General features: G+C 43.3%; 1 protein-coding gene across 3 annotated transcripts in view; it reads left to right on the forward strand.

Annotated features, from left to right (window-relative positions):
- Positions 1-25903, forward strand: part of CSTPP1 (centriolar satellite-associated tubulin polyglutamylase complex regulator 1) — a 148948-nt gene that overhangs the window by 19719 nt on the left and 103326 nt on the right. For all 3 annotated transcript variants that reach the window (XR_013346348.1, XM_077818635.1, XM_077818636.1), the window contains one exon: positions 2656-2758. Coding sequence is in view for 2 of the 3 variants with exons in the window: in XM_077818635.1 (XP_077674761.1) it covers positions 2656-2758 (103 nt within the window). In the remaining variant the exon portion in view is untranslated. The remainder of the gene's footprint in view (positions 1-2655; positions 2759-25903) is intronic.

Raw genomic sequence — 25903 nt, forward strand, 5'->3', positions numbered from 1 at the left:
TTGCTGGTAAAGGAGTCATGCCATTGAGTCTGGAATAGTCTGCAGTGTTCTGTCTGGAAACCCCATCTTACTATCTTTCTCCTAGGAGGAAGGCAGCTGCAATGGGGAATGATGAAGGGAAAAATGGGAACTGTCATTGGGACAATCCCAAGGATATTGGGGATACTAAAATGCTTTCCCCAAACTGCTTGTGTGATGCCCTCAAACAATGAAAGACTTAGTATTGGGGTGAAGGGAGAAAACCACCCAGTAAGCCTCCTGCTTGGAAGCTGCAGGGTGCTAGAGTTCCAGTAGGGAGGAAATGGGTCTCTGAGGGTAGTGGTAGCAAAGTAGCATCATGGTAAAGAGCAAGCACAGCATCTGCCATCCCTACCCTGAGGATATTTTCCTGCTCTTTTCAGGACAGGCTGCTACTTGCAGTAGTTCTATAATGTACTTGTTTGGGACAGGGGTGTATGCACTGGGAACAGGGTTCGTGTGCACTTTAGATTGGGAATGGTTCTCTTTTGTTTGTTGTGGTTTGTCTCCTTTGTTGTGGCTTGTCTCCTGATTGTTGAACTCCTGGATTTGGCAACTCTTCCACTTGCCAAGTGGAGCATCAGCCTAGACTTTTTGCTGCTTTGGTTCATTTCAAGCCAACATCAAAGAGGCCACACTATTTCCATTTGGTATCTGCACTGCCTGTGCTCTCCCTGCTCTTTTGTGGAAGCACTGAGATGGTTAATGTATTGTACCAAGTTGTCCCTGCCCCCAGTGCTTATCACAAACAAGTAGCATTCTTTTGTTAAATAATGATAGATCCAGCACTATATCACCCAGCTCTGCACCCAATTCCCTACCTGCCATCCTGAAAACATCCCTTTTGGTGCTTTCAGGAGGACAGAAGTGCTTTGATTTGTGTCTTCCAGAAAATGTTTTCTACAGACCAGTATTTAAAACAATGCACAGTCCCTGAAAGGTGAGGTGGGAGGACCTTGGTAAGGTCTGCAGCAACCCTACTAGACTCCTACCAGTATGGTATTCATAATCTGTGTAAGGAAGGTTGTTGCAATACAGGGCAGAGAAGAGGAATTCAGGGCTTCTAGAGGGTCCCTACCAGGCATTTCATGTTGCATGGTTTCAAAACTGGTGGTGCTGCAACCCTCATCTGCCCCCTTCATCTCCAAAACCTAGAAAGATTAAAGGAGGACCACTAGTGCATAAATGAGTAACTCTGTGTAGCCAGAGGGGAGAAGTAACATTCAAGTCAGATATTTCTCCAGTCATACTTATTCCCCTGAAGGAATTATGCGCTACTGTGTGTGTGCAGAATTCATGCCCCCGCTTATTTCTTTGCTTCCCCGCAGAAAAATGACTTTCTGACAGGGAAGCAAAGGGAAGCTGCAGGAGCAGTCACACACCACTCCCTAGCTGCACGGTACATTGCTTCAGGCATCTGGAGCAGCTAGCAGAGATGAAAATCACTGCAGGGCTGTGGACACCCAGCCAGTGGCTCCTACACTGAACCAGGATCAGCTGCTAGTCCCAGCTGGGCTGGAGGCAGGCGAGAACGGGACTTCCCCATCCCCTGCAAGGAGTGGTTGGGCCTGTGTTAGACCCACCTCAAGAAGCCTCCCCCAGCTGCAGGAAGCTCAGCATCTTCCCCTGTTTCCTGCCCCCACCGCTCTTCAGCTGCTCCCCCATCCACCCAACCCTCACGCATCCAGACCTCCCATACCCAGACACCCCTGCCAAGCCTCACCCTGTACACCCAGAACCGCCCTAGCCCTCCATACCCAAACCCCACCCCATTGAACCTCAACCCCTTAATCTGGAGCCCCCTGCACCCAGACCCCCTGCCTCTGGACCCCTGCACCCAGACCATCCCCCCACTGAGTTCCCTGCACTCAGACCCCTGCCCCACCAAGCCCCACTTCCCCAGCACTCAGACTCCCCCTGCTGAGACCCCAGCACCCAGACCCCTCTGCTGAGCCCCAATCACTTTCACCTGGAAGTGCCTGCAGAGTCCCATTGTCCCTGCACCTGGACCCCCCACCCCCCAATGAGCCTCTGTGCATCCAGATCCTCCCTCACCTAGACCCCCCACTGAGCTGCCTGCACCCAGATTGTCCCACACAGAATCCTCTCACCCCACACCTGGATCCTGCCACACTGAGCCCCTCCACACTTGGATTCTGCCTGGTTAAGCCTCCCTGCCCCACACTTGGTGCACTTGGCACAGAGGGGCAGGGCCCCAGGGTGTTTCTGGGGCAGGCCCAGGCCTTGTGCTGTGTCAGGGTTGAGTGTAGCCTCACCACTGAGTCCGTGTCCCGGCAGTAGGGAGGCTGCAGGGTGATCTCTCTTCTTCATGGAGCCAGTGGCCTGTGCTCCACTGTCATGCTGGAGCCTCTGCGTTTATTTATTGAAAAATAAAACTTGCAGAATCTCAAAATATTGTGTGCAGAATTCTTAATTTTTTTATGCAGAACTTCTACTTTTTTGGCACAATGCCCTCAGGAGTAATACTTAACAGAATGAGAACCTCTGCTTGTCTCTCTCTATTCGATGAGAACAAGTGCTAATAGTCAGGCAAGGATGAACACTAATAGCCTGGCCTGGCTCTGGGCTTTGCAAGCCCCTTGTATTCTAATCTCTCTCTTGCTCTTTTGTTTGTAGCTCAGAGACATGTCCTCACGTACATGGAGGATGCAGTGAGCCAGCTGCTGGAGAACAGAGAAGATATTAGTCAGTATGGCATTGCCAGATTCTTCACTGAATAGTAAGTATATCAGGAGTCTGCCAATAGGACCACCCTGGGGGAGGCTCTTGGAAGCAGGCAGGGTACATGGAGAATGGAACTGGATACATGCTGATTATGTTGTGGCAGTGAATATTGGAGTTGAGTAGGTTAGCCAAGGGCTGCCTGAGCATGTTTCAGAGACGTGCTTATTCAGGACAATGGGTCAAATTCAGACCTGATTTAAAAGTGGGGCAACTCCTGTTGGCTTCACCAGTTGTGCTTACTTATTCTGAGGCTGAATTTGGCCCAGATAGGGCTTCTATTCTCTGTTTTACTACTGTATCTGGGTCATCATATAATATCTATCTTTGATAGTAATTTATTTTTTTAATTCATGCTCTCATTCACAGACACGGGAAAAAGGGGAAGTCTCTAGTTGTACCAGCAGTACACTCTTTCCCATTGAAGACTGTAGTGGGACTGGGCAGATGTTCTGAAAGAAAATGGGTTGGGACAGAGAGAGGAAGGTTGCATCTTAATATCTTGAGACTGACTCTTGCTGAGCTGCCAAGCCAGGCTCCAGGCCCTCTTCTTTTTCATAGTCCCAAACAGAGCAGAGGGGATATGGGACATATTGCAAGGTCTCTGTGTATAGTAGCTCTCTTTAGTAGATGGATCTGTGGTAAGAGTACTGGTTCCCTGTGATACCTCCTCCCTCTGGTTCCCATCAGTGTCCTTGCTAATGTGCTCACTTTATCCTCCTCTCTCTGTGAATTATCCATTTTGCTGTTCAGTCTTGTCCCAGCTATTCTTTTTGTTTTGTAAAAAGAAAAGGAGGATTTGTGGCACCTTAGAGACTAACAAATTTATTTGAGTATAAGCTTTCGTGAGCTACAGATCACGTCATCAGATGCATAAATTTGTTAGTCTCTAAGGTGCCACAGGTCCTCCTTTTCTTTTTGCGGATACAGACTAGCATGGCTGCTACTCTGAAACCTGTGTTTTTGTTTTGTGTCTGTGATGGGGAATACAAACCCCACTCTGGGCAGCCAGGGGTTAAGGAACTGCTCTGGGCTCAGACAACCCCAGCCTGCCACATCTGTAGGAAATGCTCTAACTGGAGGAGGAGTTAAAAGGCAGGGGAGCAGCTCATTTGGTGGCAGACCAGGGAAGAGAGTAGACCTGCAACCCCAGCATAGGAGAGCTGAGGGAAAGGCAGAATCTCTCCTGAAGACAACTGCCCAAAGGTCCCTCCCTGAGGGAGGGGATGACCTGCTACAGAGACAGCCTGAGAGGGAAGCAGTCCCCCCTCCCTCTCATATGGACTCAGAGTTTTGTTAATTCCTCTTTACTTTGTTTGGACTACCCCAGCAGGGGAAATCCCTATGTCTGAGCTGGCCCAGGAGGGTGGGCCATAGTTCAGAAGGAGGCAGTTGCTGCCTGAGAGAGGAAGGGAGCTACCATAGTACATGCTACCTCCAGAAGGTGCCTTGTGATGAGAGAATGCCCTTCATGCCACCTTAACCCAGACAACGACTTTGGGACAGTTGCAGGGGGGTGATAGGAAGTGGCCCAGGGAGAGCAGCCTTAAGCAGCCCCTGGCTCAGATCACTGATAGCCCTCAAAGGGCTGTGGGTTGGAGCCTCATGGAGTGGGCTCGGGCTCTCCTACCAACATCCTCCCTGCAGGTCACGGGCATAACCCCGACCACTAGGCAAAGCTACCAACCAACCTCCAAGCGAGGACCATCACAGTCTGGTTCTTGTAAAGCTCCCTTTATTTGCTTGGCATGCTGTTGCCTGGCTCTTCCAGACCCAATAACCATTATATATGGCTCAGCATAGCCACAATGGTGATGATCACTGATCTCAAGAGACCCCAGAAACCCAGATTAGGAGGAAGAAGGTGAGGGGCTGCACCAAAATCTCTGCATTTGTAGAACGTTCACCTTTCAAACGTAACAGCTTTATTCTGTAGAAAACCTTTTGTACAAACTGTCTCCGAACATACATCCCACAGCAACACAATACAAATGTGGGTTTGATTCATTGGGATGCCTCCTTGTAGCATAGGCTGATGTGTTCTGGTGGTATAGATCACTGCTAACTGTGTTCTGATTGGCTAGACAGCAGTTACAAGCTTCCCTGTTTTGGCCAAGATCAGTGTCAATTCAGAAACCTCAACCAAAATCACATAATTGATTTGGACAGCAGAGCTCCTCTGTCTCAGACATTGTCCAATACCAGATGCCTCAGATAGAAATGTAAAATACTGCATGGTGGATTATTATAAAATAACCTGCCTGTAGGTTAAATTTATTTCTAACACATATCATCTTGTAGTTGATTTATGCTCTGAAGCATATGGATTTATATCACTTTATAAAATTATCTTTCGTAACATAACTGTGGATGGTCTCCTTATCCGTGTAGCAGCCAGCCCTCTTTTGGAATTTTATTTAGCTTGTAGCTTCAGTGATATATAATGGCAGTGAGTTCTGCAGGTAGATTATACACTCACTGCAATCATCCTACTAGTAATTACTGTATTTATAAAGCACCCTACCCAGGTGGCCTACATATAAAAACAATATACAATTCAATAAAAACATAGGTGATCCTTAAAAGTCCAGCCTCTTAAAAATAGAAGTAAAACTAACTGAGATGTAGCAAAATGCAAGATTAAAGGGGACAAAGAGATATGCATGGAAGATAGTATGTGTCACGTTGATTCCATATTTATAAAGACACCTAGGAAAGAAGATTTCAAGATGTTTTTAAAAGTAGTGTGGGGAAGAGAATAAGAAATGTCTGGAGGAGGGATTTACAGCCTCAGTTAATGTCTGATTTCTTGCTGACCAAAGATGTTATGGTGGAATCCCTAAAAGACAGCTGGTACCAGAGCACAGACCTTCTTCAAGGTGAAGTTCAACAAGGACATCTTGTATGTGTTGTGGTCCTCACCCTTCTGGGTTTTAACAAACAAGTGGTGCCAGCCTCTCCTCCCTCTGCCACATTATGGGAAAAGACAGTGGGTTTTGGGTTTAAAAATCAAGCAAAATTAATGTAAATGCAATTCCAGGGGGCATTACAAGTTCTGGCATTGTGCTCAGTAGTGTAGAAAATAAAAAAGACATGAACCCTGAATTCAAGTTGTCTTGATTCGAAAATGGAAAATGAATTTTTATCTTATTTGTGTATTGTGATGTTTTGTAGAAATTGATTTCTCCAAGGGAGGGAGAAAGAGAAATTAAAATCCATTGTTAGGTGCTGTCATTGGATTCAGACTAGTACATAGTGGGAGGTGATGGGGGGGGAACCTTTGCTTGCTTTGACAGGAGCTCCAGCAACTCCTTCATTGGTGGTAAGTCTTTAGTGGCTAGTTGAAGGCCTCTTTCTTGCAGATTGACTGACAGAAAGCAATGAAAATTTGAGCCACTGGCCTTTTTGCTGGGAGTGTGGCTAGGTTGTGCTTAGATGTCTGAAGGACACTTTTTTCCTTCTCCAGGCCCAATCTTGATTCTGAATCTTGATTTGGTGAAAGGGGTTAACGCTTCCTTCCCTCCCCCCAGGTTTAACTCTAAAAATAGTCCCTCTGTATGAACAGCCAGTGTCAAGAATACAGGGTGCCTATAACACAATCATGGGTACTTCTCTGTCCTGAACAAGTTGCTGTGATGGAAGTGTGGTGCTTCCTATTGATACCCAAGGTTGTGAGGCACCTCATCACCACCTGCCCTTAGCGTGAAGAAGGGCCCTTGTCGGCTCCCTGAATTTACTGGTTACTGGCAACACAAGCACTTCCCTCTATGCCTCTGCAGGTCCCACTTTCTCCAACCCCTGAGTTCTCTGAATTTCCCACTGCAGTGTCCAGACCCTGATCACTGGACACACACAGTCACCAGACCTGCCTATCCCAAAGGAACAATACACCACAGCTTACCAGTTACACCATAGAACATAGCTCCAATTAACACACAGCCCTTAGATTTGTTTATAGAGAGAACAAGTATAAATTTAACAAAGAACAGAGATTCAAATCATAGAAAGCAAGAATATTGGAAACAAAAGGTTACATATAAAATGAAATCACAGCATGCATACTAGAGGCTAATCTTAACTATCAAGACCCCTTGTCTCATTAAGTTTAGCTCACCCCAAGCCTGGCTGTGATCTTTTTTTCATGATGTATACAGTGGAAAATACAGTAGGAAGATAGATATATAGATAGAAAACATGAAAAAATGGGGGTTGCCATACCAACTCTAAAGAGACTAATAGATTAAGGTGGGCTATTATCAGCAGGAAGAAAAAAAAGCTTTTGTAGTCATAATCAGGATGGTCCATTTCAAACAGTTGACAAGAAGGTGTGAGTAACAGTAGGGGGAAAATTAGCCTGGGATAATAGTTTTTAGTTTGTGTAATGACTCATCCACTCCCAGTCTTTATTCAGGCCTAATTTAATGGTGTCCAGTTTGCAAATTAATTTCAACTCTGCAATTTCTCGTTGGAGTCTATTTTGGAAGGTTTTTGTTGTTGAATAATTGCGACTTTTAGGTCTGTAATTGAGTGTCCAGGGAGGTTGAAGTGTTCTCCAACTGGTTTTTGAATGTTATAATTCTTGACATCTGATTTGTGTCCATTTATTCTTTTGTGTAGAGACTGTCCAGTTTGGCCAATGTACATGGCAGAGGGGCATTGTTGGCACATGATGGCGTATATCACATGGGTAGATGTGCAGGTGAACGAGCCTTTGACAGTGTGGCTGATGTGATGCATCTGATGAAGTGGGCTTTAGCCCACGAAAGCTTATGCTCAAATAAATTTGTTAGTCTCTAAGGTGCCATAGGTGGTACTCGTTGTTGTTGCTGATACAGACTAATACAGCTACCACTCTGAAACCATTTTTCATGGTGCAAACACAATGTCAGTTCACTTCCTAGGTGGAAGACCTTGGGTGTCTCCATGCCTTCTCCTGGTATATCAGACTACTTCTTGGATCTTAGTCATGAATTAGACATCCTCCTGCTGTGTGTTCCTTCCTTCCTGTAGATTTTGTGATCTCCTCGACTTCACAATCTTGATTAGCTGGTGATTCTATATGCAAATAGATTTCCATTGTAAGACACACAACGGTCAGCCAGGGAGATAAGTGCCTCCTATCCCTTGTCTGGACAGAATCTGTTTTTCACCTTTTGGTGACTTATCTTACATACTTTAAGAACACAGTTTGTAGTGTACACACACACAAATCCTTACATATTAGCTGTAGAAACATTTCACAATGGTTCTGATAATCCATGTGACACAGGCTTTCAGTAGAGACCTTATGTAACACTCTTTGGCAGCCTAGTATGTAACTACCAGACCCAGGAGATCCTTGTAATCCTTCTGCATGCCTGTGCCCTCTGTTAGTTGGCATCAAGAGGTCCTTGGATCACAAATAATCCCCTGCTAAGAGGGGATTGCATGATTGGATCCATGTCAGAAAGTTTATTGGGACAAATGAAGGTGCAGATTGTGCAAATGATACAGGTCGGAGACACCATACTGTTTCTGATGCATATGGCTTTCTTTGAAAAGTGATGTTCAGATTGTTAACCTTCCTTATCAACTCTGAACAAGTTCTCTCAATAAGCAAGGACTTGAAGGAAGAGAGAGAGAGAGAAAGACTATGACCTCCGCCTATCAACCAGACTTCTGTTTTGTTAGGGTTGAGAGTGAGGAGGCTATGACACATCCAGCTGGCATTATCCGGGCACTCTTCCAGAGCAGATTTGGTTTGCATCTCCTTTCAAGTTCACTCCTCGGGGCCTTTTTAAACTTCTGGTCATCAGTAACTTAAAAATTGAATGACGATGAAAGAACCCCTCCCTACCTCTTTGAAACTGCTCTTAGAATGTTTCTATGCAGTATTTCTTCATGTTAGATCCTGCTGCCCAGCCCCTCTCATCTCCTCCCATTCTGCTCTTGGCCCATCCTGGCCTACGGTACTCTTTTGGTTCTTGGTATTTTCAAACAAATCTGATTTGTGCCTGTAAATGTGAAGCCATTGTAGAACATGAGTGTTTGCCAGTGTGTGCAGCTTTGTAAGATTGAGATGCCCTGAGCTGAGCTCATGTTTCCCTGACACACCTGAAAAGGGGATATGAAATACCAGAGCGCTTTTGTGTTCATGTTGAATACTCCATAGAGCTGCTGACTATTTCCATAGGACAGGAAGAAGTTATCAGATGCTTCTGTCCCTTTTTCTCTGGTAATTAAAGTAGAACTTGCCATTGTTGCAGTCTTATGCTAAGGCTGGAGAGGCCGCAAGCCACACTCAGTGCCCCAGTATCAGAACAGAAATAGACTAAGAAGTAATTCTGATAGTTGTGAAAGTGCTCAATGTAGGATATATGAAATGTGAGAGATTGCTCCTTTAAAGTGGAGAATAATTGACCAGAAGGAGGGACCTAGATATTAGCAGAGTAGTGAGCTGCCTATCACTGGAAAATAACTTATTCTGGTTCTCCAATCTCACCTGCTTCCCTTGCCCTCTGGAATCCCCCATACAGGCAAGGTCAGGTTGTGCCCAGTAGTTTACGGTTAGCGTATGTCTACATTGAAATTGGGAGGTGTGTTTGCAGCATGTGTAGACATACCCAAGCTCATTTAGATCTAGCTAGACCAAAGCTATCTTGAGCAACAATAGTGGAGCTGAGGCAGCACGGGTGGGGGGCATGGGCTAGCCATGCCTGCCCAGGATCCTGAGTAAATACTCAAGTGGGCACTACCTGTACTGCCCACTGTTGTTGTTACTCAAACTAGCTTGAACGAGATCAAAGCTAGTTCAGGTATACCTATGTGCTGCAATCACACTCCCAGTTGTGGAATAGACCAGGGATCGGCAACCTTTGGCACACAGCCTGCCAGGGAAAGCCCCTGGCAGGCTGGGACAGTTTGTTTACCTGCCACGTCTGCAAGTTCAGCCGATGACAGCTCCCACTGGGTGTGGTTCACCCTCCCAGGCCAATGGGGGCTGCGGGAAGCGACGGCCAGCACATCCCTCAGCCCGCACCGCTTACCACAGCCCCATTGGCCTGGAGGGGTGAACCGCGGCCAGTGGGAGCTGCCATCGGGAAATCTTCAGGGCACTGATGATCCACCAGACTTTAGGTGGGAAAGAGAAACCCTCAGAGCTGAACAGCCCGATTGCTGTCATAATTAAAACTATTTAGCGAGATTGGAAGCTTTGTTTTAAATTTTGATTCACATTTTCAGGGGTTGATGAGGCTCTTGAATTTCTCCCACATGATCTATGCCAGGGAGCCCCAAAGCATATACGCCCAGTTTTTCCTTCTCTCTCACTCAAATATAATCTCCAACTATTGCAAAGATGACAATATTCACTCAGCTCCTCAAACACCCACCAGGTCCCTGCATCTCTTCAGCTCTAGTGAGGAAATGACAGGGTTATGACATGTGGACTGCCTGGCTGCAGTGAGCCATGTGACAGATGTAAAATTACTGCTGTCACCAACTTGGCTGTGAAACAAGCCTTTTGGCTAGAAATCTCCACTGGGATTGTGTGCTGCTGATTCTTGACAGGTCTGCTGCTGTGTTAGCTGTGGTTCCCTGCTCCCTAAGGGCACTGCTGGCTGGAAGAAATCTGCCACTCCTTCACTCTCCAGTTATCTGTGGAAAGAGGCTGATAGTCACATGAAGACAGGCAGTTCTGCTCCTGTGTTTAAGGTGTCAGAGTAATGGTGGATTGCAGCACATGTGAATAAGCCACTCAGAGAGAGAGGATCTAACTCAGCCCTTTGAAAATCTTGCCACAGAGCATGGTAGAGAAGGGGTTGCCGCCTCTGCAATGTACTCATGCTACTTCCAACGGTTCCAATGGAGAGAAGACTTGCAGTGGAATGGGAAGGTCACTGTATCTTTGTCTTGCTTAAAGATGGGGGACAATTATTTGCTTCCTTCAGAAACTGAATTTCAGTTTACCACCTCTGCTTTTTGAAAACATTTTTCCTAGTGAAGGTTTATACAAATGTTCATGGAAATGGATTTGGGACTTGTAGCTCAGATTCACTTTGTGACAAAACTTAACTAGTTTCAGGCACAAGGAATAGATTTGCTGTCTGAATGGAGACCCATATGCTATAGAATAGTTTGATAGCAGCAACTTCCACATCCCACATACAGGGTGATGAAACCCTCATTTAACTTTTGTGTTGCTTCCTCCTTAGCAGTGTCCCAGTAAGTAGTGGACTATTAAACTAGGTAAATACACTGTCCTTGTCTATGGCAGGTTGCTTTATGTTCATTGGAATAACACACAGCAATTTTCCAGTACAGATTTTATGTTTTCCAAAATATATTTACAAAATATTGGAAAATGGGGCTGGTACTTCCCACTTATTTGCAGATTTTATATGTGAACAAACATCCAGATGAATCCAGCTATGTGTAATCAAATAAATCAAAAAAGAGAAATTATTCTGACTTGTTGACTGGGAGTGCTAGATTGTCAAGTGTCATTGTCCAAAAACGAAGGTTAGTTCTCCAGATCTGTCTGTGACCCCTCATTTATTAACTTGTGCTTTCTATGTAAAGATAACTGCTGAAAGGTCTGTGCACATGCACTCTGTCTCTCATGTTGTTTTTCTTCTCAGAGAGAGACTCACTGCAAATAAACCTTCTTTTCTGCATGCATTTATTTCATCATCTGCATTATTTGTGGAGTCACATCAGGTATGTGAGGCCTGCTACTGGTATCATGTAACTCAGTACAGGCTGCTGTTGGTTGGGTGCTTAGTGACTCTATCTGCTGAGTGGTGGGGGATATGCCAGATACCCATTGGAAAGAAAAGCAATATCCACAAAGGAGAAACTCCATCTGGCGCTGTTGACTTGCAGCTAGTTCTTGGCTGAACAAAGGCAGGGGAAGAAAACCCTGAACCAAATTTGCTGCAGATAAGACATCAAGTGGCTGGCACTGCAACTCAGCTCTGCCCTCCAGCATTTCCTGCAGCTGTGCTGTTTCCAGAAGTCTTGGACTCCAAGCCTTTGGGCGTAATCAGTACCACAGAAGGGGATGTTCTGATCCTAAGAGAAGCCTCTACCTCCCTATTTTTTTCTGTCTAGGTGTACATGCCAAAAGTTTGGGTCCAATGATCACCTTCTTTGAACTTGCATGTTGGAATGTAAGGACAATATGCACTGGTATATTAAATGATCTAGAGGAGGTCAGTGACCTAGGAAGTCTGCCATTATTGACAGAGAGCTGGAGAAGCTTGACATCAGTGTAACTGCTCTCTATCTGAAACCAAACTAGCTGACACAGGCTCCCCGCACAAGATGCATTACACCTTTTTCTGGCATGAAAAGGGCAAACAAGACCCCAATGAGAATTGGTTAGGTACTGGAGTCAAAAATTTATTAGCACGGATGGTTGAATGTCCCCATGCGACATCACAGAACATATCCTATCACAAGACTATCTACCATGGGCTGCTTTGCAGTAATCATCAGAACATATGTCCCAAAGTTCTTCCATAGCTGAAGAAAAGGACTTGTTCTGTCAGCAACTCAAAAGGGTCATCAATAAGCTAGCACTGAGAGAAAACTCCATCTATGTGGAGATCTCAACAATAGAGCCAGCTCAGTTTGGTCACCAAGGAGTAGGAAAAATAATGAGAAGGGGCAAAGACTCCTGGAGCTCTGAACCCACCTAGGACTGTGCATTACCAACATCTGCTTCCAAGGTGGTCATCACCAGAAAGTTTCTTGGAGGCACCCCAAATGTGGACACAGGCACAACTGTATTTAATTGTCACCTGTAGAAAAAAACTACAGAATGTTCTACATACTGTTTTCACAGTGCAGACTGTGACACAGACCATGTGCTTATATGCTGCACATAAGCCTTTCACTATGGAAATTCCATCATACCAAATAAAACTGATGCCTATGCATTAACAGCAACAACACAAAAGACCAAGGAAGGTCTCTCCAATTCATTATGAATCTCTGGAAAGTTATGTCATTGATTTGTGTCTCCCCCATTGAATGCAGATGCATCATGGAACATGCACAGAATGAATATCTACATACTGCAACCTTAGCTCTTGGTAAAAGCTCTGTACAAGATAGATGGGTTTGCAGCATACTCTGAAGAAATGGTTGCAGGTGTTGGTGGAGATATGCTGTGCATTTTGCTTCAAACATGAACCCTTCTCCTGATACGTGTGGTAACTGCAGATTGGCTAAGAGTGCATTGTCACAAACCTCAAATCAATGTGCTCAATCATATTGGCTCAATCTGTACGAGAAGGTGTAAACATCCATTGAGAATGGAGATCTAAGAGGTATGTATGATGAAATCAAGAAAGAAATAGATTCTTCAGTCAAGAAGGCTGTCCCACTCAAGTCACTTAATGGAGACATCATTGAAGAAGAAAACAGACGCAACACTGGGTGGAACACTATTGCAAACTCTATTCAAGTGAAAGCTCTGCTTCAGAAACAGTGGTAAATGCGAGTCCCCAAGCTCCAGACTGTTGAGGAGCTTGATATAGAACTGCCTATAAATGAGCTTGAAAAGGCATCTGTCTCCCAAGCACCAGGAAAGGCTACAGGAAAAGATGGAATTTCAGCTAAAGTACTGAAACAAAGGAGGACCGGTTGTGCTTAACCATCTGCATAATGGCTTGCTTGCTTGCTGAAGGGAAGGACGGGTACCAGAAGACATGAGGATGTCAACAGCATAACATATAAGAACAGAGACTATCAGAGTGATTGCAACAGCTATGTTCCTCAATGTTCCTGGTAAGGCATTTGCATGGATCATTCTCAAAAGACTGCAAGTTCTTGCTGAATGCATATATCCAAAGAGTTAGTGTCACTTCTGTGCTGGTAGGTCAATGATTGACATAGTCTTTGCACTTAGTCAGTTTCTAGAAAAGTGTCAAGAATAAGGAAAACGTCTCTACATTGCCTTCATAGCTCTTATAAAGGTTTTGACCTCGTCATCAGGAAGGTCCTTTTCCACTTGCTAGAGAGAATCGGTTGCCCCCAAGTCTTCCTCAGTCTGATTCGATCCTTCAGTGATGGCATGAAGGCTACAGTCCAGTATGATGGTGATCAATCTGACAGCTTTGAAAACTATAGTGGTGTCCAACAGGGATGTGTTTTGGCACAAACACTTTGATATATTCTTCTCTTTATTGCTTTGTCATGCTTTCTCAAGTAGCAGTGAGAGTGTACGTCTCCATACAAGATCACGCATGTTCTGTTTATGTGGTCACTTCTCTGTAGTGACTTACTTCAGAGATGGACACAGTCAAACGTTTCATAGACTAACACCTTGTGTTCTCTTTTTAGATTTAAGTTGGATGTTTGTTTCATTACCGTCTTTGTGAATATCCTACTGGTCCTCAAGATCTGTGTATTGGAGGGTTCTTTCTCTGTCTTGCAATTTTGACTGTAGAGCTCTTCTTTCCTTCAATTTGTGATGTTGGAGAAGTGAAGGTGCTCTTGGGCCGTACATGGTGAACAGCAACTATCTCAGTTGTCCTCCCTCCACTGAACAAGTATAGTGAGGAACTCATCCTAATGCAAAGCAAAAAAAAGACATTCCACATGAGGTCATTGCTCAGCAGCATACCTCCATACTGGCAGCTCATTCTGTGAAGCCATTTATCTCTGCTCATCTTCTGTACTAATGGAATGCATAGAAAAATAGGATGACCAGATAGCAAGTGTGAAAAATTGAGACAGTGGATGGGAGGGGGTAATAGGTGCCTATATAAAACAAAGCCCTAAATATTAGGACTGTCCCTATAAAACTGGGATATCTGGTCACGCTGTAGAAAAACCACATGGCAAAAAGGTAAATAGATGTACATCCTTAACTAGACATGGTGGGAATATTTTACAGCCTTTGACACGCCATCTGTACTACTATGTGTAAAGCAATGATCTTCCCTTAGCAGGCCCAAGGAACACAACGAGCATACAATTTGTTGTTCACTATTTCTAGCCTTTTGGCCCTTGCTGCTATCTGCAGCCTTTGGATCTCTAACTTGACCGGTCTGAGCTTTATGGCTGCCTCTCTGGAATAGGTACCAGGCTGGTTCTATAAGTCTGCACTTCCCTCGGTCTCAGGCCTGTGGATGGATCATTCAGATCTTCTGACTGTTTGTCCCATGAGTTGAGATCTCATCCTATCCACATTTCTCTCTGCAGCATTCAAGCCATGAGCTATACACAGTCTTTCTAAATATTGCCTGTTAAGTTTAGTTTGTCTTTGGTTTACTCATTCTGGTCTTCTTTTGTTCTGTTTCCCTTATCTGGAATGAACAGATGATAATAATAAACTGTAAACTTTTGCGTTTTGTTTCCAACCTTCTCCCTTGTTAATCTCTCAGTATCTGGTATAAAAGTATCCAGGGTGTGACACTTAACTAACCAGCAATTTTGGGTGTGGATCCTACTGACTAAGCCACTTCCCATGGATACCCAGAGTTTTAGGGCACATCACTACCACCTGCCCTTAGCATGAGAGCCTTGTCTGAGCCTGCCAGAGGTCAGCTTCCTGACATCACCAGCCAAAGGCAACACAAGCATTTGCCTCTCAGCCCACATGGGCTCTGCTGTTCCTCTGCAGGTTAGTAATAGGCACACTCCAACCCCTGCGTCCTTTGAGCATCTCCCTGGAGATCAACCCCTGATCCATTGGACGCTCACAGAACTACAGATCCTCCGTTCCCAAAGAAACAGTTCAGGTTACCAGTTATAGGATAGAACGTAGCTTCACTTAACACACAGCACTTAGGATTTGTCAATAGCAAGTATAAGTTTATTTAACAAAAAAAAAATTCAACTGATAAGCAGGAATACTGGAAACAAAGGGTTAGATATAAAATCATAACACACATTCTAGAGCTTAAACTTAACTAATAGGACATTATGTCATAAGAGCAAAAACTGTCCCCAAATCCTTCCAGTATATTACAACCAAGCTTGATTGGGATCTTCCATTCATGAAGCAAGCCCACTGACAGCTTACTTCCTAAGTGAGACACTAGGGTGACCCTTTGCAGCCCCTGATATATCAGCACAATCCTTTGATCTTTCTTTACTCATAAACTGGACACCTTCCTGCTGTGTTCTTTCCTGTAGATTTTGCAGTCTTGTTAATTTCTTAATCTTGATTAGCTAGTGGTTTAGCATTCAGATAGGTATCCATTGTGAAGTACACAATACTCAGTTGCATATAACCAAACAGATAAGTGCCTCCTGCCTGTGTGAAAGGAACATGTTTTGTCACCTTCTGGTGACCGGTTTTAACTCACAGACCTTGAGAAAGTAATTTCTAGTCGAGGTGTATAACTCCCTTAAATATTATCCTTACATACATTTCACAATGATTATGATGACCAGTGTGTCACTGGCTCTCAGTAGACCTCATATGTCACCTTTTAGTGAATTATTATGCACAAAACTGATGCAGGAGTCCCTGTAAATGTGTATGCATCCCTGTGTTGTCTGCCAGCTCTCATCAAGAGGTTCCTGGGTCACATTCGCTCACATGCCATATGGAGCGGATTCTCTACAGTTATCTGTATGTATGTTCTGAAGGACTTTGCCATTAAGCCACCAAAGGTATATTCAAATCAGCAGCACTACATATGAAAAAGTAGGAGCAACAGGTAATTTGATAGTTTTTTTTTTTTAATCATGTGTTTAGGATGGCTTTTGCATGATTCTTTAGAACGTGTTTTATTGTTTTCTGGGAGGGAGACATTGTGGAACACCATTGACAGGGTTTTTCTTTCTCTCCATAAAAAAAATTGTTGTCCAGAGCTGTGTGAGACCATTGTTGAATACCTCATGGCTGCTGTATTGGTCTATACGTTCCACTGCTTTCTTATGCTCTTAAAAAATATTTTTAAAAAAGCATTTTGGGATATTGTAGAGTAGGGGATATGTTGGATTAAACCTGAGTCTGTTCTGCTGCTTCCAAACAGCAGCTCAGTTTGCTGACTTGTGAGGAGTGATTGGCCTTCACTTCCAGCCATTCTAGGTTCTAGAGCTTGTGTTGTGTTGGAATAAAATATGGTTTGTTGAGGACAATTTCTCTCCTTACCCAGAAGGCTCCTCAAGAGATGCTGGCACAGTTTATGGGGTTTTCTTGGTTTTGTTCCTTTTAGAAGAAGTTTGACATTCATCCTTTAACTGCAGAATGTTGCTAAGTCATAGTATATTGATGGGAATACTTTTAACCGAGCAGTTAATAGGTCTGATCCCAATATGGATAGGACCAAAGAATTTGGAATCCCTTCAAAGTCTGGAAAACGTGGATGTGCTGAAGGTGCAACATCAGCAAATGTCTGCAAGAACCAGATATGACTTTTAAGACGACTAGGAAAATCCCAGGTGTTTAATTCCATGACTGTCTCCCTAACAACATGAATAGCAAGCTTCTGAAATGTCCTGTAATTCTGACTGACTTGTCTTGAAAATTATGATTTTTCACTTTGGTTTTGTATCATTCTTTAAACATGTTTCCTTGTCTAGTTCTGGGAAATCTGAAAACCCCAAAGAGCTGGAGGCTTTCTGCTTACAGTGCTCTGAAACCATAGCAAATCAGGAAGATGCAATCTCCTGGCTCCATCAATAATCGCTCATGCTGCATGTGGCTGGAAGGAAACTTGATCAACTAATCCTGCTGTGTCTCCTTCTAAGTAGATGGGACAGACTGTAACCAGTTCACAACAGAAACCAGGAAGCAGTAGTGAGTTTAGAGCTTCTTACCTAAATAAATTTCTCCAAGTGCAGAGTTAGCATTAACATCAGCAATGAGGACTGTATCTGTACCAGGGAATTTTAGCAACGTTCAATTGACAATGGGAACACCAAGAGTTGATAAAGCCTTGTCTGTGATATGGCTCCTATAACTGAACAGGTGGTTGGTAGCACCCACAGTGCAAGCGTGGGAGCAACATGTTTGTCTGTACAGGGTCCTACCTTGTCTCATCATGGTTATTTGTATTGCAGTAGTGCCTTAGGTCATCCAAATCATGGTGCAACCATGCTGGTATAGTTTTATGCTGATTAACACGTGGTTAATTGTAAAACATGGCAATCCAATCTTGAGCGCTCTGTCCCATGATCAGAGGACAAAGACAACTCAGTACAAGATGAGACTAAGCATACAGGTCACTGCTCTTGGGAATACACAGGTCATAGACTTGTAGAACTGGAAGGGACCTTGAGAGGTCTTCTAGTCCAGTCCTCTGTACTCAAGGCAGGGCTAAGTATTATCTAGACCATCCCTGATAGGTGTTTCTCTAATCTTAATCTCCAATGATGGAGATTCCACAACTTCCCTAAGAAATGTATTCCAGCGCTTAACTACCCTGACAGTTAAGAATTTTTTCCTAATGTCCAGCCAAAACCTCCCTTGCTGCAATTTAAGCCCATTGCTTCTAGTCCTATCCTCAGAGGTTAATAAAAACAATTTTTCTTCTTCCTCCTTGTAACAACCTTTTACATACTTGAAAACTGTTATCATGTCCCCTGCTTCAGTCCTCTCTTCTCCAGACTAACCAAACCCAATTTTTTTCAGTCTTCCCTCATAGGTTGTTTTCTAGACCTTTAATCATTTTTGTTGTTCTTCTCTGGACTTTCTCCAATTTGTCCACATCTTTCCTGAAATGTGGCACCCAGAACTGGACACAATACTCTAGTTGAGGCCTAATCAGCGCGGAGTAGAGCAGAAAAATTACTACTTTTTGTCTTGCTTACGACGCTCCTGTTAAAAATCCCAGAATGATGTTTCCTTTTTTTGCAACAGTGTTACACTATTGACTCATATTTAGCTTGCAATCCACTATGACCCCCAGATCCCTTCCCACAGTACTCCTTCCTAGGCAGTCGTTTCCCATTCTCCATTTGTGCAATAGATTTGTTCCTTGCTAAGTGGAGTACTTTGCAGTTGTCCTTATTGAATTTCACTTTGTTTACTTCAGGCCATTTCTCCAGTTTGTCCAGATAATTTTGAATTTTAATCCTATCGTCCAAAGCACTTGCAACCCCTTCCAGATTCATATTGTTCGCAAATTTTATAAGTGTACTTTCTGTGCCATTATCTAAATCATTTATGAAGATATTGAACAGAAACGAACCCAGAACTGGTCCCTGCGGGACCCCACTTAATATCCCCTTCCAGCTCAGCTATGAACCACTGATAACTACTCTCTGGGATTAGTTTTACAATCAATTCTGCACCCACTTCATCATAACTCCATCTAGGCTGTATTTCCGTAGTTTGTTTATGAGAAGGCATGCAAGACTGTATCAAAAGCCTTACTACAATGTAGATATATCACGTCTACTGCTTTCCCCCCATCCACAAGACTTGTTACCTTGTCAAAGAAAGCTATTAGGTTGGTTTGACATGATTTGTTCTTGACAAATCCATGCTAACTGTTACTTATTACCTTATTATATTCTAGATGTTTGCAAATTGATTGCTTAATTATTTGCTCCATTATCTTTCTGGGTACTGAAGTTAAGCTGACTGGTCTGTAATTCCCCAGGTTGTCCTTGTTCCCCTTTTTTGTATATTGGCACTATACTTACCCTCTTCCAGTCCTCTGGAATTTTTCCAGTCTTCCATGACTTTTTGGAGATAATCAGTAATGGCTCAGATATCTCCTCAGTCAGCTCCTTGAGTATTCTAGGGTGGTATTTCATCAGGTCCTGGTGAATTGAAGACATCTAACTTGTTTAAATATTTTTTAATTTGTTCTTTACCTATTTTAACCTCTGATCCTAACTCCTTTTCACTGACATTCACTATGCTAGATGTCCAATCACTACTAAACTTTTTGGTGAAAACTGAAACAAAAGTCATTTAGCACTTTTGCCGTTTCTACATTTTCTGTTTATTGGTTTCCCCCACTCAATGAGTAACAGACCTACCATGTTCTTGGTCCTCTTCTTGCTTTGAATGTATTTGTAGAATATTTTCTTGTCTCTAGCTAGTTTAATCTCGTTTTGTGCCTTGGCCTTTCTAAGTTTGTCCCTACATACTTGTGTTTATTTGTTTATATTAATCCTTTGAATTTGACCTAGTTTCCAGTTTTTGTAGGACTCTTGTCCTATTGTCAGATCATTGAAGATCTCCTGGTTAAGCCAGGGTGGTCTCTTGCCATGCTTCCTATCTTTCCTATGCGGTGGGATCGTTTGCTCTTGTGCCCTTAATAATGTCTCTGAAAAATTGCAAACTCTCTCTTAAATTGTTTTTGAAAGTCCCTTTCTTTTTATGAAGCAGTTGTGGATTAATTTGCCCTTTATTAGGATGAAAAAGTGGTGCTGGGTAGTTCTTCCCTGCCAGCTCTCACAGTGGATGCAGTTATTCAGCCATTGTTACGTTTTCTGTGCCAAGCTATCTGCTCCTGTCTGTGAGACATTCATGTTTTGGTACCTTAGCCATCTCTGCTCATTATAAATCCCACAGCTACTTCAATGCTATTTTGAAAGCTAATTTTACTAAAAAAAAAATTAATATGTATTTTCTTTATGGCTGTGTGGTTTCCCCCCATTTAGCTGCATTCTTCCCCTTCCTAGTGATCAGTAGCCGCCCATTGCATTCCCACCCTAGGAGATGACCATGAGTTCTGGTATGTATACCGTCTAGAATTCCATGGCAGACCGAGCCTGTCCTAATCATGAAAACAGGACTCTAAGGTGCTGTTTAAAAACAGTGTGGGTTAAAGAGAGGACCTGAAAACTATCTTATCCTTTTGTTTAAAGTATGCTATATTAAAAACATAATTTCTCCCTGTTTTAAAAGCTCTTAACATAACCCAAACTCTATTCTTTGTAGCACTCCTCTGACTAGTGTGTACAATGCAGAGTAATGAAGGACAGCTACAGATTTAGGGCAGATTGTAATGCAGGAAGGGAGAGGACTAAGTAGTCTGAGAAATGCCCTAGTATCTAGGTATCTAAAAGCTGGAGTTCCTGTAAGTTGTTTCTTTCCTTCTGTTGCACAGCAATCTCTTCCCAATTGATGTTATCCAATGTGCAGGAGTGTCTGGGTATATTGTTTGAACCTAATTGGCTGTATTGTATTATGGCATGGCAATAGCCACTTCCTAAAAAGGTGACATTGAGTTTCTGTGATAGGCGCAATTTTTGTACCACCTCTCCTTTCTAAAAGCCGCAAGTCATATGCCAAAAAATTAATAAATGATGTCTGGGGCCAGGGTAGAATTTTTCTTCCCAATTTGAAGTGCATCAAGACAAGGGATTCATGAATTAATGCACCCTAAAAAGTAGATGTGTTCACCAGAGTCCAAGAAATCTACCATTTTGTTTCTGTGATATAGTCAAAAAACAGAAAAGAGAGAACTTGGTTTCCTGGGCTTTTCTAGATGAAATCTAGTGTTCAGTACCAATGATTAATTCATTCAATTTTGAAAGTTTTTTATATTTTAAAATAACATTATGGTGGCATTTTACCAATGGTGAACTATTTTTGGCTCACTGGGAGTTTCACAGGCTAGGTTAGAGAACAGCAGGGGATGCTATGCAGGGAGGAGGAGTTCTCTCTGTGGGTCACCTGGCTGAAGGGAAGCAGAAAGCCATTCTGTAATGTTTATTTTTCTTTAATAGACATTTTTATGGAGTTCACCATTATAGTTTGAGTGTGTTGCAAACACATCCTCATAACTCCCTGCAAGGCCAGGAAGTCTCCTCTTCATTTTATAGATGAAGAAACTGAGGTACAAAGGCTATGACTTGTCTAAAGTTGTGCACCAAGGACTTGGACCTCCCAACTCTCAATCCTGTGCCTCAACCACAAGAGTATCCACACAGAGTGAAAGTCACAGAACAGCTGAAGCAGAAACTGTCTTCTCTTTCCAGTTGTGCCCAGTCATACCTGTATATTCAACAAAGCATCAGATACCTGGTAGGTAAGGATTAGAAGCCTCCACTGTTTGCAGTACAATGGCAAGTTTTTATTAGCCTGATGCTTTTTGGGGAGGAGTAAGGAGAGTATAAGTTATTGTGGGGAAAGTTGGGCAGTAAATTGTAGTGACCACCATAAACTGTCTGCACCAGTACCAAGCGGCCCCCTCTTTCTAGTGGGTGATTTACCACTGAGTTTCAATTCTTTGCTACTTACTACTACTGCTTCTTCTGCTTCTTCTTTTAAAATCTTTTTAAAATCCTGTCAGCCAGTCCCTTCTGGTCTGTCGCTAAATTACCACGTGGCCTAGAATTGCACCTGATCAGTCTGAAAGTACTAATGTTTAATGATTGATGCTTCTCTCTGAAGCTCCCTTCCCTTTTCCTTAAGTACCTTCAAACATTTCTGCATGGCTACTCACCCTTTTCTATTATACTCCCCTCCCATCTCCCTGAATACTGGATTTCCCAGCATATAACTCTTAGAAGAAGCTTTATTTCAGAGTAAAAAGGGTCCCCCGTATGTGGCCTATTATATCCATATCAGCTTGCTTATCCTTTTTCAGACAGCTATTGTCCTTTAATAGGGTCCTGCCTGGTGGGGGAGAGTCCTTAATTCCTGCTATATAAGAATGGCCAGCTTGAGTTACAGCGAGCTACAGTATGGTGCTCTGATCAAAAGGCTTCTGTTGTTTCAGAGGTTTTTTCTTTTCTTTTTTATAGTACCCTGGGCTAATAATTCAACACAGCAAGGTCATTGCAAGCTTTGATTTGAGAGCCCAGGGTGTTAAATTACTGTCCTAGTATAAAGAAAAGGAGTACTTGTGGCACCTTAGAGACTAACAAGTACTCCTTTTCTTTTTGCGAATACAGACTAACACGGCTGCTACTCTGAAACCTGACCTAGTATAGGAAAGGCAAAGGGGAGGGGAACTTTTTTTTTAAATCCTCCCCTTCTTTAGAAGGCATAACCTTGGCTTGGAGGGCTCCCTCTGATAAAAAGCAATATCAGGAAGCTGGCTCACTGCCTACTCTGAGCTGTGTCACAGGTGCTGCTGGTTCATTTCCTCTTGAAACATTACTTGGAGATCATCTCCATGCCACCTATGTTCTCTCTGCAGAGTCAAATCCTATCGTGAGCCCAGGCCAAGTAACGTGAAAAAGATTTTTTTTATTTTTTGAGCCATGTCCCTTTTCAGATGAAATAAACTTTATGGGTAGGTGAGACAAGGAAAGATCTTTGGAAGCCTGATGTCTGCAGTTGCAGTGTTATGTGGTCCAACCGTGCCAGGATATTAAATGTGTTAATTATCACCTCACATCTACCCACAGTTTAGTAAGGATTTCTCCTTTGTTAAAGCTAATTGTCAGAAATAAATCCACAGCAACTGTTTCATATCTTAACATTATTGCAGAGTTTCAGAGGAATTCCTCAAAATCTATCGTTGATTGCATTAAAGGAAGATGTCATTCTTTCCTTAGGCTTCAGAGTGGTAGCAGTGTTCCTAACCCAGGAACCTATCCTTGCAACAAACCCCGTTGCCAACTCTGTCCACGTATCTATTCAAGGACACCATCATAGGACCTAACCACATCAGCCACACCATCAGGGGCTCATTCATCTGTACATCTACCAAAGTGATCTGTGCCAGCAATACTCCTCTGCCATGTACATTGGCCAAACTGGACAGTCTCTCTACACAAAAGAATAAATGGACACAAATCAGATGTCAAGAATTATAACATTCAAAAACCAGTCGGAGAACACTTCAATCTCCCTGGACACTCAATAACCGACTTAAAAGAGGCAATTCTTCAACAAAAAAACTTCAAAAACAGATTCCAATGAGAAACTGCAGAACTGGAATTAATTTGCAAACTGGACACCATCAAATTAGGCCTGAATAAAGACTGGGAGTGGATGGGTCACTACAAGAACTAAAAACTAATTTCCCCATGCTAATTACCCCTTACTGTTACTCACACCTTCTTGTCAACTGTTTGAAATGAGCCACTCTAATTACCATTACAAAAGTGATTTTTTCGTCCTGTTGATAATAGCCCACCCTAAATGAATTGTCTCAACCCCTCCACTTGGTAAGGCAGCTCCTATCTTTTCATGTACTGTTATATATATCTTCCTACTGTATTTTCCACTCCATGCACCTGATGAAGTGGGTTTTAGCCCATGAAAGCTTACGCTCAAATAAATTGGTTAGTCTCTAAGGTGCCACAAGTCCTCCTCGTTGTTTTTTTGTTTTTCCTAAGGCTGATTTCATAGTCTTTAAGTCATGGGGGGAGGCTGAAGGAAAAAATGCAGTTGATGCAGCAGTGTTTTACTGAGTGGTTGTGAATATGCCACCTGTTTTCTTCAGGATAGGTAAGTAAATGAACATTCCAGTGATTTGGCTACTTAAATCATTAGAACTAAATATAATACTAACAGCTGTAGAATTGGGGCCTTAAATAAGAATTGTGTGTGTGTGGGTGTGTGTGAGAGAGAGAATTTCACTACCTTCATCAGTGAATAAGAATGTTGTCTCTCAATGGGAGCTGCCATCATAATAATGTGTCTCCACAGGAGTCCTGTCTGGTGGTGAAAACTAGGGCTGAAAAGGACCAGCTTTGCCATTATAAAGCATTGCAAATTGGAAGGCTTCAGAGTTAGTCATAAGGTAATCACTGTAATTTTAGCACTCAGTGTGGATGGTTAACAGTCGTTAACTACATACACACATTTTTTTAAATGGCAGAACATGCCTGAGTTTTGAAACCTCAAGATTCCAATGCTTGCTATTAGCAGAGCTAGTTCTGTCATATTTTCATCATCAAATCGTCAAGATGGAAGCTTCCTGCCTGATTCTTTGTATTTGACTCTTAATTTTGTTTTAATGATCTAGTCTGCTTTGTAATTAGGTGTAGCGATTTAATCTTTCATCTTACATTGGAGTTTCCCTTTAGAGAGAACTCGCTGCCTTTGCTTCGTGCTCTTGGTGCAAATGAATGCAATGCTCTTTGAGTCAGGGAGCCACAGTCCATTTGCCATGCTTCCCTTTCGATAGGGGAGGGGTCCTGTGAATTAATTCAGTGCTTAATATTAGTAACCAAAGGGGGGCCACCTGTCAAGCTCTTCTGTCCTTCTCTAGGACATGAGGTTCTCTTTGCTTAGTGCATTTTGGCTTTGCCTGTTTCCAGCAGGCAGAGAGTAACCAGTGTGGTAGGTTTCTATTGGGACGTTACCATAGCATCCTGGGACTTTTACAATCTATTTAGAGGGCTAAAGGTTTGAAAAGAGTGCTTGAAAGTTTCTGAACTCTGGCAGGATGCCGAAATGTAATTACACAAAAGACAAAGCCCCATTGAAAACTGCTTCTGTTCAGAAAAGCAGCACCTGAGTGCTGGAGTTCCCAGCACAGCCTTTTGTGAGAGCTTTGGCTATGTTATCACCATGTCCTCCTGAACCCTCTTTCTTCCTCTCTTATGCCCATCCCACAGGCGTAGCGAGTGCGCTGCAAGACCCATCATTCTCAATACTGGCATCTTAAGGAGATTCCTTTCTGCAGTTTGGCTGCTGTGGGGTATGTAAGGACAAGGAGTGAAAATGCACAGATCTCTGCTGTAGTCCTCTCTGCAAAGGGCTTTCTCAACTTCTGGACCCAGCCAAGATCCTGGGGTTTATTTTTCTCTCCTCTCCCCAGTTCACTCATTGCAGCGGTGGGAAAGGCAGCTTTGCTAATGCAAGGATTACCCATCTACCTACCAAAACTTTGGCGTGAAGCACAAGTGCTTACAGTATATTAGAGTGAACTAATGAGGGCTGTAGTTTAATTTCTGGTGCAACTAGACAAATCAGGAATTGCATCCATGGTAACTTCAGTTAAAGTGCTAATTTGCCTGCCTCCCGTGAGGATGGCTGCTTTTTTGGGGGCGGGCGGGGGAACCAAGCAACCTTAAGCTTCTTACCATGTCTGAAATCAGTGGTTTTGAAGCATATAAAGCAGGGGTGAGCAAACTATGGCCCAGGGGCCGCATCCGGCCCTCCAGATGTTTTAATCTGGTCCTCAAGCTCCTGCTGGGGAGAGGGGTCCGGGGCTTGCCCAGCTCCAGGGAGCAGGGTCAGGAGCTTGTCTCGCTCTCTGCAGCTCCCAGAAACAGTGACGTGTCCCTTCTCCGTCTCCTACACATAGGGGCAACCAGAGGGCTTTACATGCTG

This window comes from Eretmochelys imbricata, chromosome 6 (assembly GCF_965152235.1).
Source record: "Eretmochelys imbricata isolate rEreImb1 chromosome 6, rEreImb1.hap1, whole genome shotgun sequence".
In the NCBI taxonomy this organism is placed as follows: domain Eukaryota; kingdom Metazoa; phylum Chordata; order Testudines; family Cheloniidae; genus Eretmochelys; species Eretmochelys imbricata.